Source organism: Malus sylvestris, chromosome 14, assembly GCF_916048215.2.
Source record: "Malus sylvestris chromosome 14, drMalSylv7.2, whole genome shotgun sequence".
Lineage (NCBI taxonomy): Eukaryota > Viridiplantae > Streptophyta > Magnoliopsida > Rosales > Rosaceae > Malus > Malus sylvestris.
In genome coordinates, this window is record NC_062273.1 from 17,653,179 (window position 1) to 17,668,442 (window position 15,264).

Here is a 15,264-nt window from a genome sequence, read left to right on the forward strand (position 1 = left end):
GGGAGAGAACGGCAGCCCCGGAGAGGAACGTGCAGTCCGGGTTCAAACGTGAGCGAACAGACAGAGAGTTAGGTTTTCTATTCCAACTTTGAAATTACACAAAAGTCCTCCCTAATGGGTGTTAACGAGTGCTAATGGGTGCTAATGGGTTTCACGGGTTGACCCAAAATGACCCATGATTTAATGGGTGACTAACGGGTTGACCCGTTAAAAACCCAACCCGTTAAGCACCCACCAAAATACTAGTTTTAACAGGTCGGGTCGGGTCGAGTTCAAAATGCCAGCCCTACTTGTGCTAATCCCGATATTCATGAGTGTCTTTAAGAACAAGCCTAATTCTCATAGAAAGTGGACCGGCTCTCACACTCATATAGGTAAAATTTGTCAAGGATGGTCCTATAATTGTAACATCTCACTCAAAACCAGCTACAGATTTATTAATAGTTTAAATAAAATTAACCTCCAAAAAGTAGTTAGAGATCCTCAGAACTAGTTTCAATGGAAAATATGAATCATACGATGACCGTAAGAGATGCACTATTATTTTTCTCATCCTTATGGTGTACGTGCATTGATCCTATAATGCTTTTGAAGGTTGAGTTTATTTAAACTATTAATAAATCTGTGGCTGGTTTTGAGTGAGATGCTACAATTATAGGACCATCCTTGACAAATTTTACTTCTCACACTCATATAGGTAAACTTTGTCAAAGATGGTCTATAATTGTAACATCTCACTCAAAACCAGCTACAGATTTATTAATAGTTTAAATAAACTCAACCTCCAAAAACATTACAGGGTCAATGCACGTACACCATAAGGATGAGAAAAATAATAGTGCATCTCTTACGGTCATCGTATGATTCATTTTTTCCATTGAAAGTAGTTTTGATGATCTCTAATTACGGGGTTGGGTGTCCCCAAACATGGCTCATGATTGTATAGGCTTTAATCTCATCCCCTCGATGTACTCCAGACCTTTTCTCTTACCAAGGCCTTGGTTAATGAAGCTACAAGATTAACACCAAATTTAATATAATTCACAGTAATGCTATCATTGCTCAAATGAGATCTCATAACTCTATGTTTTCTTCTTATAGGTCTAAATTTATCGTTGTAGTAACAATTTTTACCAAGCCAATACCAGTAGTGTTATCACAGTGATTTACAATAGGTGGTATTGTTTTTTTTTTTTTTTTCCAAAATGGTGTCTCATATAAAAAATCTCTCAACCATTTTGCTTCTTGAGTGGCTGATATCAAAGAAATAAGTTCATCCTCCATGGTTGAATAGAAATAATAGTTTGTTTCTTTAGTTTCTAACAAAAAGCATAACTACCTAATGCAAAAATATAACCAGTAGTAGAAAGAAAATCACATGAATGTGTTTTAATCAGCATTACTGAAATCCTCAAGTACTACAGGCATTGTTCTAAAAATCATCGTATAGAGCCACATAGGCGCTAGGCTGCTAGGCACTGCCTAGATTAATGCATAGGCATTTGAAAATTAAGAAATGGTGTCTATACCTGTTAAGACACTCGCCTAGACCGCCTAGGCACCTACCTAGCCCGGCCTAGGCATTCACCTAGATTACGACTCACTTAGACAGAAAATAGATAACTTTCATTTTGCATTTTATTTTATTTTCAATAAATTGTAAGAGACTTGTTGAATACTTTAATGAACACACATTATATGTTCGTTCCCCATGTTTTCATTATGTTCCAATGCTTCATAATATATATGTCATTCTATTTTGTAGTTTATGATGAAATTATATATATTTTAAGTATAAACAAACATTTATTTACACGAAATATAATAGATTAACTTAAATCCGCCTAGTCCGTTTAGGCGCGCCGCCTGACTAGCGCTTAGCGTCTTTTATAACCTTGACTAAAGGATATATTTTTATAAAATAAACTATAATTCTTAGTGCCAAGTAAATACTTCATTACTCTTTCTATGGCATGTCAATGGTCTTTACTGGGTTACTAGTAAATCTGCTAAGCACTCTAACTCCATATGCAATGTCAGGTCTACTACAGTCATATCTCAAACTACAAATTATGCTAGCATAATCCCTTTGATTAATAACATCATTTTCTTTTTCAACTGAAAGTAAGTGAACACTTGAATCAAAAGATGTAGAAACATGCTTGCAATCAATATAATTATAGCTCTTTAACATTTTCACAATATAGTGCTATTGGTCAAGAAAAATATCATCATGTTTTTGTAATTTCATGCCCAAAATAAAATTAGGCTTACCGAGATCTTTAATGTCAAAATGGCTCTTAAGCATATTTTTTGTTTTATTAATCACAAACAGATTTGAGCCAAAAATTAATAAATGGTCAACAAAGAGGCTAATAATAATATGTGAATCATCGATGATTTATAATTTATGCACTTGTCTCTTTTATTACTTTTATAACCATTATTGATCACGTAGGAATCAAAATTTTCATGCCTATATTTAGGTGCATGCTTTAAACCATAAAGAGCTATAGTTAACTTACATACCTTGTGCTCTTGTCCAGGTTCAACAAAACCTTCGGTTTGGTCCATATAAATTTTCTTCATCTAAATTGTAATTCAAAAAAACTATTTTCACATCTATTTGATGAATAATCAAATCATGAATAGAAGCAATAACAATAATCAATCTAATGAATGTTACTCTAGTAAAGTAGGGGTGGGTTCAAAAAACCGAAAACCAAACCGAACCGAAGCTGAAAAAAACCGAACCGAAACTGCCAAATCAAACCGAACTGAATTTGGCTGGTTCGGTTTCGGTTTTTGAGGTCCAGAAACAGAACCGGACAACTGAAAAAAAAATCATATATAAATATTCAAAAAGATGTTGACGTGGATAGTTGCATCAAGCCAACTTGACCGCAGGCTTTCTGTTGTTGTTGTTGTTGTACGCGCAAAGTATTTATAGGTTTCTAATATTTAATGCTTTATAAAATTTCTCAAGTTTACAAACCCTAGCCGTCAATCACTCCAATTTCAGTTTTCATGTTTTCTCACTCTCTTTCCTCCCTCCGCTGTTTTCTTCCTATCTCTCTGCTCTCTCTCTCTCTCTCTCTCTCTCTCTCTCTCTCTCTCTCTCTCTCTCTCTCATCTCTTCCTCTAAGTCACTCTCTCCAGTCTTCTCATGTCCTCTTCATATATTCCTTCTTCCAAACCATAATTTTCCCTCTCCCTTTTCGAATTAGAGGAGGAAGGCAGAAAACTTCAACTTGGCCCTGCAATGGCCTTGCACTAGCGCATAAGGAGTTCGATCTCTTCCTTATTTTAACTATTAATTTAAAAAAAGATTGATTTTTTTCATTTTGGTTCATTTTAATTTGGTAATTTAGGTTGAGTTTTCTATTTTTGGTTTCTGAATTAGTTTTTTCTACTGTTAGGTTTTTCTTGTTTCAGCTCAAATGCTCCAACCGTGTTTACTACTATTGGTTTTTGAATTCGTTTTGGTTTATTTTAATTTGGTAAGTATTAAGGTTTTGTATAATATTATGTAATGCAGGGATGAAAACTTAAAAGCATGAGTTAAGTTGACTTCTCAGTTATAGTTCAAATATGTTGATTAGGGCATGTTGTAGGTTGATTTCTCACTGAGGAATAAGGATGCTCAAGGTAGGGGAAGCATGTGCTTCAAGCTCCAGATATTAAAAAAAAAAAAAAATCATGGAAAAAACCGAATAGGACCGAAACCGAAAAAAATTTGAACCGAACCGTTTAGAACCGAACCTAGCCCTAAAGTAAAGTATCAAAGAAATCTAGATCAATTTTTTGTTTAAAGCCCTTTGCAACAAGTCTAGTTTAAATTTATTATACTTCCATCTGTTTTGAGTTTTTTCTAAGGACCCATTTACACTCTAGTTTTACAACCTGGTGGTAAATCTATTAGTTTCCAAGGACTATTGGAAATTCGTATTTATATTTCATTATTAACAGTTTCTTTCCAAAAATAGTAGCATGTGAGGATAGAGAATCTTTCAAAGTAAGTGAATTTTTCTCAACATTATAAACAAAATAATCTGGGCCAAAAAGCCTAAACAACCCCATACAAAGGTAAAATGAATTGATGAAATATTATTTTTGTTATTGAAAAAAATTGCAAATTAGCATTCTTATGTACTTAAAGTGAAAAACATCAAATTTAACTATTGTGAATGACGAGTTTAAATTAAATATAATTAATTATGAGTGGGCATGGTCCAGTTTGGCCATGTTCAACTCTAAAATTTGAATTGAAACCGGAAAAATATCAATTATTCAGTTGAGTGCAGTTATATATATATACACACACACATATATATTTTCTAATCTGAAAAAAAAGGATTGAAAGGAAGAAGAGAAGCAGCCTTCATTTTTAATCTGTCAGCCTTTCTTATTTCTAGTTCGTGACTGTTGACTGGAGGGGACACATATGACCATTTCTTACCTCATGACTGTGGAATCTCTAAGGCTCTTTCTGTAAGGGTCTTTTCCCTTTTTTATTTATTAAAAGCCAAAATTGAACCGGAACCGGCTCAAGACGGTTCGGTCCGGATTTTATTCAAATTGTGACCAGCTCTGGTCAACACGGTTTTTTTCAATTTCCGCGGTTCCCTTTTTATGGTCCACCCCTATCATTAACCCAACCAATATTGCAGCATCTAATAAATTATAAAATTTGAAGAAAAAAAACAACTCTGTCGACCACCAAGAGGACCCATTTACTTGTCAACCAGAAGTAACACACTGTCCCCTCTGAAAGCAGAGGCCTCAGTTTGTTTTTGTTCTTGGTCCAGTTACTTTGAGTGCAGAATTTAAGATATAGACCTGGGTCAGTCAGTATACAGTAAAATAGGTGTCTGTGTACAGAGGGAGCGTTTTGGGAGAGCAAAAGGTGCAATTGCACAGGCCCAAATTTGAAAGTCCTCAAAATTTTTATCATCTAATGTTATGCAATGATTTATATATTTAGAAAATTATTTTTGTTAGTACTTTAAAATCTCATTGTGCATTCTTTATAAGAGTAAATTTTTTTCGTTTCTAAATATAAAAGGGTAATGATAGTAAGACTAAATTTGTTAACTAAATGATGAGTCACCAATAGGAAATAATCAAGTTTATCAATGCTTAAGTAATAATTCAATTATCAACTTACATGTCATTTAATTTACAAAATTTTGTCTACAAATTTAATATTCTTAACATCTCACTCAATATAAAAAATTATAGTGCAATGAGATATTCTGATTGTCAATAATAACATCCTAAAAAATGATATTTTTCCAATTTTATTATATAATAAGGTTATATATTCAAGTGAACTTTAAAGTTAGAGTTTTGATTTTTTTTTTTAATGTTTGGTTGTTTAAGATTGAGTTGCTTTTGATTATCTAGTGAATGTTATGTTTGTAGCTTTTTTACTTACGATTAATGACATTTGTAAAATTGCAATCGGTGAGTGCTAAAGTTTATTTTGATTTAAGTGATTGTTTTCTAACATCAATACATTGTTTTACTTTTTTTAATACTATTTTAAGGAGTGGCCCTTATACAAATTTCACACAGGCCCCCAAAATCTCAAAAACTACCCTGTTTGTGTGGACAGATTTTTTCAGTGGGACTTGAACACGGAGTGGTAAATCACGTGTCATTATACCAATGATAGAATGTGTGTGCTAAAAAGTTAATAACTTAAAAAATTTAATTTTTTTCATTATTTATATAAAAATAAGTAATATATCACTCATATTTCCGTCACAATAAAAAAATTTCTTATGTGTAGACGGAAAGGTATAAAAACGCACGCAACATATATTTTATCAGCCCCAATCTGCACTCCGCACCGCTGGAAACTGATTCGACTTAATTTTACTGTTCCTGCAGAATTTTCTACTTCTCATGTTGAAGTGTGTGACTTTCAGTTTCAGACCTAAAATAAAATGAACAAAAGAAAGAAAATATATGACCATTTTACAAATTTTAGTTACTGAAATAATGAATTTTGATTAGTATGTCTTTTCTGTTTTACTAATATACTTTTGGTATTTAATTTTGTTTTTCATATTTGATTTATATGTCTTATTTCATTAAACTACAATTAATTATGGTCGAAATCTTGGAGAAGAACGTCATAAACGAGTAAGATTTTTCCTTCAAATTACCTAACGAAAATCACTAAATAAAATATTCTTAGCTAGATGATGGGCAACACAGTTAAAATGACTGCAAACCAAAGATAATTCACCTCCTGTAACAGGAAAGCCCAAAACTTAAATATGTCTGTAATATTTTATTTTGATAAATTTAACAAGTAAGACTTTATTTTTAACCATTGTAGCCAATTTTACAAAGAAAAATGCAAAGAATATTCAATTGTGAATTATTCATAGAAGTAGCAGCACTAATGAATTCAACTTTTACAGAAGGAGGTAGCCACTGGCCAGGAAAATGAAAGATATGGCCATCCCAAGACACGGATCCCTAGACGTTGCAGGCAGTAAACCCTCATGCTCTATGAGGGTCCGATTTGTAGTCGGAAGATTTGAGAGAGAAAGAAAATCAAGTATAAAACATTGTATTTTGTTGATAAATTGAAGCTGTAACTCGTGTATAAATAATTAAATACTATACAATAAGGTTTTGTGTTCTTATTTTCCTTTCCTTTTAAGAGTCAAGAATATAGTAACAAAATAGTTTTTACGAAACATTTCTGCAAACAAAGTTGTGCATGGGAAGAGTTGTAACCAATGGTAAAGTCAGGAATTGTTGGGGAAATAGTGAAATTTGAAAGAGTAAAAGGTCTCAAAAATATAGACAACCAAATCTTTGTAGATAATAGACAATATTAATATTGTTGATAATTTATCATTACAAACAAGTTATTATTGTTGTCCGGGATATTTCATGTCATGAAAACGCAACATGTTAGACTCATTATCAACAAAACCAAAAACATCTCTTTCAATGCAAACAACTATGCTATCACTCAATCATTGATCTCCCATTTTGTCACGCAGTGGCGTTTCACAATATTCATAACAAAAAACGCTCTCTCCACGGAAGCGGATACAATCGGTAACACCAAAATCCAATGTAAGAAACTTATACACTAATTTGTTGCTTTCACACCTCCCGCTCTTCATTAATTCCTTTGAAAGATTACTAATCCATTATGTGGGACCATGATTTTTCAGGGCTAGAATAAGGTAGATTGAAATACAATTACCTTTGAAGTTCGGTCATGGACTCAACCTCTCCGAGCAGTGGTGCCACCATCATCCTGTTCTGGAGCAGTGTGTGAAGTCCAAATGACTTCAGTGAGATTGACCATGTTTGTTCTACAAGACACGTGAACCTGATCCAACACATAATCAACTGGGTTTCCTATATTCTTGGAGTGCTTACAATCTAGGAATTGGTGTGCGTGGCAAGTAATCACATTCCCAAGAGCATGAAGTATATGCTCCTAGATATCCTTTGGATTCTCCAGGTTTAATACAGGATTCTATTCTAAAAGGGTCTTTCTCCCGACTAGTATAAATATATCCTGTTAGGATTCGTGTCTAGTATCACAATCATCACACTCTAATTCTCTTGCCCACTGCTTAAGTCTTGTACTTTCTTACTAATTTGACCGTCGGAGAGCCTTTGTTGGCACAAAGATCGGGAATTCAGTATAGATGACAGTGTATTTTTGAAATTATTAAAAGAATTAAAGCTGTTGCGTATCTTCTAGATCTACCAAAGTTACGCTCCCTAGTACAGGGAAAACTCTCTTTCTCAGCCTTCGCGTTTAGAAGTGGTGGACAAAAATACTAAGTCCAAACCATAAACTAAGATTTTCATCAACACATGTCTACTACACTTGTTGGAGGAGGTACAATGGACTTCATGAGTGAGGTTTTATCTCTAAGGGCTTGGTGTAATTAGAGGATTCGCACTTTTAAAGAGTGATGTGGTCATGCTGTTCTAAAAAGAAGAACTTACGTAGAACATGTTCATTAACATATAGTGTTATAATTCAATAACGTATCAATATGTATAAATTTATCTCCACATGATAATGTATGAATCGAGATGTTGCAATATGGTGAACTCGTTCTAAGTTGTTTTCCACCTTAAAGCCTCTTATTAGCTTTCCTCTGTCTTTCCTCCTTGGTTTGAGGACATATAAGTTGTAGGAAGTGTGCGATAATAAATTAAAGACATTGATGCAAGTAGTAGTGGACCACTTACATTATAATAGTGATGTCTAGTGCTCAAGAAATGTATAATCACTCACTGATTAATATGATATCAAAGGTGTAGATTAAATAAATGTACTTTTGACGGTTTAATCTCAACATCTTGATAGCAAATCTAATAATGAATGACCATACATTTGTAGTTATCAAGTGACTAAAAAAGCTTGACTCTATACAACAATGTGAAACTTATACTAGTTGATATTTATATCACGCCAACTGACACGAATAGTATGGAAATAAGTCCATACTTATACAGAGCACGTTTTTTTTTTGTTTCCGAACACATTATGTTATCTACACTAAGGGAATATGAGAGTATACTAAGCTTCATAATGTGTTAGTAATAATATGATTCAAATTAACTTTTGACGAAAATCAAACTTAAAATCTCTCATTTACTAATGAAAATGAATACTACTAGACTTTAGATTTATACAAGGAACAAATAGCAAGTGGCTACTGGGCAATTATTTTGATAAATAAAAAACATATAATCAAAAAAGAAAGTGCACACTGTGTACTGCACAACATTCTCAACTGTAGTTCCCAACCCAAAAGGAAGTATTTCAAAAAAAAAAAAATAAAAAAAGATGAGAGAGAAAGAAGAATTGGGGAAAGGAAGCCTAAAGAGGTAAGAGATGAAAAGGGAAGGAGAAAGTAGGGAAGGGGGAGCAGAAAAGGAGGAAAATTTGGCAGAAAAGTTGACAGTAAGGAGGGGAGGAGTATTGATTAGAAAAAGCACAGGTGGTGGCCCAACCACTCCAGTAGTGTCCTCATGGAATTGGAGACCTTGTTGCCCTTTTGACCTTGATCCCATCATTAAAGACTCCCCCTTTACCATTGATACCAGCTCCTCCTCCTCCTCTGTCTCTGCTAGAAAGCTAGCTGCTGCTCTTTGGGAGTTTCAACACTTCCAATTCCTTCCAAAGATGCACAGGGCTTCTCACACTAATGGTGGTGGCGGCGATGGCAGTGGTGGTGGTGGTGCTCCACCTCCTAGGCTGAGACACCTTCAGCTCCATCACCACCACCCCAGCAGAGACAAGAAGGCTCTTGATCTTTCTCACTTTTTGGCTGATAATTGTCCTAGTTCTCCTGACCAGGTCTGCTGCTGAATTTCTTTGTTTTGTGTGTGGAGATTTTTGTATTCATCAATTGGCTTATTGGGTTTTTGCAATTTTGTTCCTTTATATCCGATTTAATGAAAGTGGATTTATTTCTAATATATATTGTTTAATTGTGCCTTCTTGATGGCTACTTCATGTCTTCTTCTGTTTGCCTTAATTTATTGCAATTTTATTTTTTGGAAATTTATGGAGCTTTTGATGATGGTTACTTTTGAGTGATGATCTCTGATTATTATTATTTCTCCTTTTCTATTATTTCAGATGTAAATTTCAAGCTTTTGTTTATTTGTTCTGAACTTAGTACTTCACCTTGCAATTTTCATTAATAGATGTCAAGTCACTAGCATTATAGATGCCATGGTTCTTTTAGTATTCATAAGAATCAGATGAATTCCATTTAGGTTGCATTGTTTTGATTCCGGCGATATTTTAATCTATATATCTAAACTACTTCATGTCTTTAAATTTGTAGATACTGCATTCAAATTAGAGCCCTATCAATGACCATGCATATTCATTGATTTCTGTGCATGTCATAGAGGCTGCTATACCTTAATGTTTGATCAATGGATTTTGAAGTTGCCCGGTTCGAATCTCCACTGATTTTTATCTCATTACTTATGCCAGCCAGAAAGTGCAAGCAGTTTAAGGAGGCATATTGCAGCATCGTTGATGCAACATCACCGAACGATTGAAAGGAACAGATTGAACAATCACATTTTGCAGCCTGCATCGCCTGCAAGCTACGGTAGTTCCCTGGAGGTAAGCATCTGTTACGCTTAATCATATTTTTTCTTTTCCCCGTTAGTTTTTCTGCTAATGTATACTCTTTATTTGAGTAGAAACAAGGCAGAATTGCGGTTTGCTGATTACTCACTAGGGTAAATATGATTTGATGCCCACAGACTGATAAGTTATGGACTGAGATTTACAGTCATAGAATCTGGAAAACAATGGACTTAATATTCCCGAAATTTCAAGAAACTGCATCCTTGATATATTGAACCAGTAATGAAAAGAAACATTATGTAGCCACAATCTGTAATTATGACCGATGTGGGTTGTGTTGTAGTCATTCCCGATTACAAAGATAAAAAATGGTAAATATGGTTTCAAATTTTCCAAAACTTGCATTACACTATCTAGGATATCTTGTATCGTTCGGTCTATAAAGTGTTTGACATGATGGAAGCCCTGTCTTGATATCTACGGTTATGAAAATTTTGTCTTTCCGTGCGCCATGTACAACATATATTTCCATGATATGATCAAGAATTTCATCCACTTGCTTTTCAGGTGGCTCCGTATAACCCTGCAGTCACCCCTAGCGGTTCTTTGGACTTTAAGGGAAGGATTGGCGAATCACACTATAATCTTAAAACATCTACAGAACTGCTAAAAGTTTTGAACCGGATTTGGAGCTTGGAGGAACAGCATACATCTAATATAGCATTGATAAAAGCGTTGAAAACAGAGTTGGATCATGCTCGTGTTAAGATCAAAGAGTTGCTTCGGGTTCGGCAAGCTGATCGACATGAGCTAGATGATTTGGTGAAACAAATTTCAGAAGATAAACTAGTTAGGAAGAACAAAGAACAGGATCGAATCCATGCTGCAGTTCAGTCGGTCAGGGATGAGCTAGAAGATGAGAAGAAGTTAAGAAAACGATCAGAAAGCCTACACAGGAAGTTAGCGAGGGAGCTTTCTGAGGTCAAATCCTCTCTTACTAATTCTGTGGAAGAGCTTGAAAGAGAGCGGAAATTAAGGAAGTTGTTAGAAGACCTATGTGATGAGTTTGCTAAGGGAATAAAAGAATATGAACAAGAGGTGCATTCTTTAAAACAGAAGACTGACAAGGATTGGACCGGAAGGTCTGACCGTGATAGATTGATACTCCATGTATCTGAATCGTGGTTGGATGAGCGGATGCAGATGCAGCTAGAAGAAGCCAAGTGTAGCGTTTCAGGAACAAACTCAATAGTGGACAAGTTAAGCCTTGAAATAGAGACCTTTCTTAGAGCTAAACATATGAACACTCTAAAGAATACTGAAAATCTGATGACAAGAAACCGTAGGAATTCAATGGAATCTGTCCCTCTGAATGAGGCTGTGAGTGCGCCTCAAGACGCAGGTGAAGAAGAAGATGATTCTTTAGGAAGTGATTCAAATTGTTTTGAGCTCAATAAGCCAACCAACAGTGACTTCACATTGCTTGGGGATGAAGCTGTCAATAATCATATCGAGGAAAAGGTTAGATCGGATCCCTCAAAGAAAAACTCGGTCTCTTCTGACAGGGTAAGAAGTCGGAGTCCCTCCCGCTTGCAAGTGAAGTTTGAAGAACAGATGGCTTGGGCCATGCCATGTAATGGAAATAAGAAGTCCCAGATGGAGAATCCAGAGCAGGGGAAAACTGAAGAAGGGAAGCCGCCCGAAATAAGCACATCCCAGAAATCTGAACGTTGTGTAGCCACTGAAGACGCCGCTTACAGAAAAGGAAATAAACAAGATGAAACTCATGTTTCAAATTCGAATCACATGGCTGAAAACCTTATAAGAAGTCAACTAGTGATGTCGGATGGTGGGGGGAATGTACATGAGGCTTCCTGCAGTACTACTGGCTGGAGGAATCAGGCTAGTCCAGTAAGACAGTGGATGGCGAGACTCGCATCACCTGTTTGTGACATGTCCGAGTCTTCTTCAAAGTTGCCTCCACGGATAAGGGAGAACACCCTGAAGGCAAAGCTTCTTGAAGCAAGGTCAAGGGGACAATGGACACGTTCAAAAGCTTCCAAAACCACATCTAAATCATCCGAAAGGGTTAACTGATCCTGCATCGCCTGCCGGTTGGAAGTTCATATTGTGAATATTGCCGTGGCACAATCTCGGGAAATGAATATCTATGGTTTCACTAGGGTTCTCTCTCTCTCTCTCTCTCTCTCTCTCTCTCTCTCTCGTAGTTTTTGAATTTTTGAAAAGGCAGTTTGTAAATGAGTGTAATGTTAAGAGTTGAAAGAGCAACAACAATTTTGGGTTATGCTATTCTGGGCACCTAACGTGCCACGAATGTAGATTTGGAAAGAGAGTTAAGGAAAGTAGACATTTCTAGTAATTGTAGCCTCTTCACTCCAAATTGTATGTTCTACAAGTTTTATTGGACTCAGTTGGAACTGGACTCGGAGTGTAATATTGTCACCCATTGATCTGGTCGGTTTGGTTTGGTTCACAGACAAATGACGGACAAACAAAATCATTAACGTGACAGGCATACCAGTTTCAAGCAAAATATAGTTTCTACATAATTTATTCAAGAAGATTAAAAAACGAACTTCGACATCAAGAATATCATCAATTTTCTGAAGAATGAAAAGGAAAAGTGGGTGAAAGGAAAATGATGATACAGTAGAGTTGACTCTACCATGAAAAAGGGAAGACGATGAAAACCGAAAAATGGGCTTTCTAAGCCCTTCTCTCTGCAACCCGCGCCCCCGAACCCTAGATCTGTAAACCCATAGCCGCGGGCTCTTGCTCCGGCTTTGAGTCCACAGCAGCCCTATCATCTTCGTCGTCCCCTCCAAGATCCCGCGCCACCACCCTGCCTTCGTTCTCTATTCCCTCTCCATCTTCATGGAGTGTGGCCATCCCCGTATCTCTCACTTAAACTAGGGGTGGGCACTTAAAACTAAAAATTAAAACCGAAACATGAACCAAATTGGATCACACCAATCGGTCCAGTTTTGCGGTTTTGAAATGATTTCGGTTTTGAAACCGAACCGCAAAGTATGAAACAGTTTGGTTTAGCTTTTGGCTTTTAAAAACTGCACTGCAAATCTTAATAAACATTTAATTAAATGTCATGTTTTAATTGATTGTTTGTTAGAGTCTATACATTGAGTATGAACTCAACCACTCTAGAATATCATTCATCATTTTCTTTAGTCTTCGGCATAATATCATCAATTATCGGTAGGGGTGGGCACTTGAATGCATTGTCCTACACTGTATATGTGATCACAGGTAAATGTTTTACACAAAAGACGTTGAGAAATTGTAAGGGAAATAATGCAAAAATTGTAAACAGAGCCGACCCTGAGGGTGTGCAAAAGGTACAATCGTACAGGGCCCCCAATTCAGAAGGGCTCCTAAAATTGCTTTACATGTACACATATACATATAAATATATTAAATGTGCAAGAGAATACCGAGGTTATCTGCAAGCGGTAGTGGTTTACGCTTCCTACTCTTTCACCCAGGAGTAGGGATGGGCAAATACCCATTGATTATGGATAACCGAGGTTACTCGCCCATTTAAATTAAACGGTTATGGTTATAGGTAACCGTTTAGATAAATAAACGGTTATGGGTATAACCGTTTACCCGCGAAATTTAAATGGACGGTTATGGGTATTAATCGTGGTTATAAACGGGTAATCGTTTACCCATTTATTTTATATATGTAAAACTAACACAAACCATGTTCTCGATCCAATAATACTTAGCACCCAATAAATTAGCAAGGAATTCATCGGTTATTCTTTCAATAACACTGCTACAAGAATGATGATTCTCATCATCAAGGAATTCGCCAAATTAATTTAATTTAAATTCCTTGCGGGTAGCCGTGAAATTGATAGAAATCCTTTGATAGAAATGTCTTCTAAATAATTTTTGTAACCCAATAATACTTAGCAAATATTATATTTACATTCATTGGTAACAGTTAAAAATATCGTCCACAAACTATTATTTTAATTATTGGAATGATATAAGGACTTAAAAAATTAAAATACAGAAATGTATGATGAATGTACCTATAACGGTGTTTAATTATCAAAAAAAAGAAAATTATGACAATTTTTTTTTTAAATTTTCAAGTTGTTAAAAAACATGTAGACGGGTGAAAAAGGGGTAATGGTAAAAAAAAAAAAAAAAGATAAACGGGTATTAAATGGTTACGGTTAAATGAGTATGCAGTTATGGGTATGGTTAACCGTTTATAAACGGTTATGGGTATGGGTATAACCGTTTAGGCAATTATCCAACGGGTAAACGGTTATGCGGATATGAGTATAAACGGTTATGGGTAAATAACCGTGGTTATCCGCCACCATAACCGTTGCCCATCCCTACCCAGAAGTGGGGTTTGATTCCCTATGGCTTTACTTTGGAATTTTAATTTTGTTTGCATATTATAAATTTATTGAGCAGACAAATTTACACAAAAATATTCACCTTATTTCGAATTCAAGACCCTTTGAAGATAGAAAAAAAAAAATTCCTATAAAACAAACTTATTTTTTATTCCCTTATTTGTAATATTTCAATTTTATTGAATAAATTGAAAGTTAAGAAATAATATAAAAAATATATACCGTTAGAAAATGAAGGCCCTCGTCTAAATTTTGCACAAGGCCCCTAAATTTTGCACAGGGCCCCTAAATAATGCATAGCTTCCTCATAGATTTGAGGGTGCAAGTATCTTTGCTAGGCAATTATAATATACATCTGCCATGACATTGGATCATTGATAGATGTTATCTACTGCACAGAGTATGCATGTAAAGTTGCATGGCAATTGGTACCTAGCTAGCCAATAAGGTTGCTCTGTGAGGACTTTTTACTGGTTTTTAATGAGGGATTAGTTTCATTTTTAATACGGATTATGATATTTTGTAGCGGTTCGACTGGCTACTATTTATTTTAATTTGTACCCTTTAAGAGCACTCTCTATGATGTTTAGATTGGGAAATGCTTGTTAATATGTTATAATGTATGATGTCTCATTCTAAGTTCTTATTTATGATCCCACTAGAAACTACTTTTATTCTAGATAAGTTAAAAAAAAAAAAAAAAAAAAAGTTCTTTGTTGATTGCATTCACTG

The 15,264-nt window shown here is 35.2% G+C and overlaps 1 protein-coding gene across 1 annotated transcript; it reads left to right on the plus strand.

The window, feature by feature from the left end:
• The first annotated feature begins 8,793 nt into the window (after positions 1–8,793).
• LOC126600585 (uncharacterized protein At5g41620-like) lies at positions 8,794–12,557 on the plus strand. The gene is made up of 3 exons (XM_050267169.1): positions 8,794–9,361; positions 10,013–10,147; positions 10,682–12,557. The coding sequence occupies exons 1-3, from the start codon at positions 8,897–8,899 to the stop codon at positions 12,209–12,211; spliced, it is 2,130 nt and encodes a 709-aa protein (XP_050123126.1). The 5' UTR covers positions 8,794–8,896; the 3' UTR covers positions 12,212–12,557.
• Positions 12,558–15,264: the final 2,707 nt, after the last annotated feature.

Coding starts and splice junctions, on each gene's coding strand:
- LOC126600585 (XM_050267169.1), top strand. CDS start 8,897: ATGAAAAGGGAAGGAGAAAGTAGGGAAGGGGGAGCAGAAAAGGAGGAA. Junction 9,362..10,012: donor GTCCTAGTTCTCCTGACCAG/GTCTGCTGCTGA, acceptor TACTTATGCCAG/CCAGAAAGTGCAAGCAGTTT. Junction 10,148..10,681: donor GCTACGGTAGTTCCCTGGAG/GTAAGCATCTGT, acceptor CTTGCTTTTCAG/GTGGCTCCGTATAACCCTGC.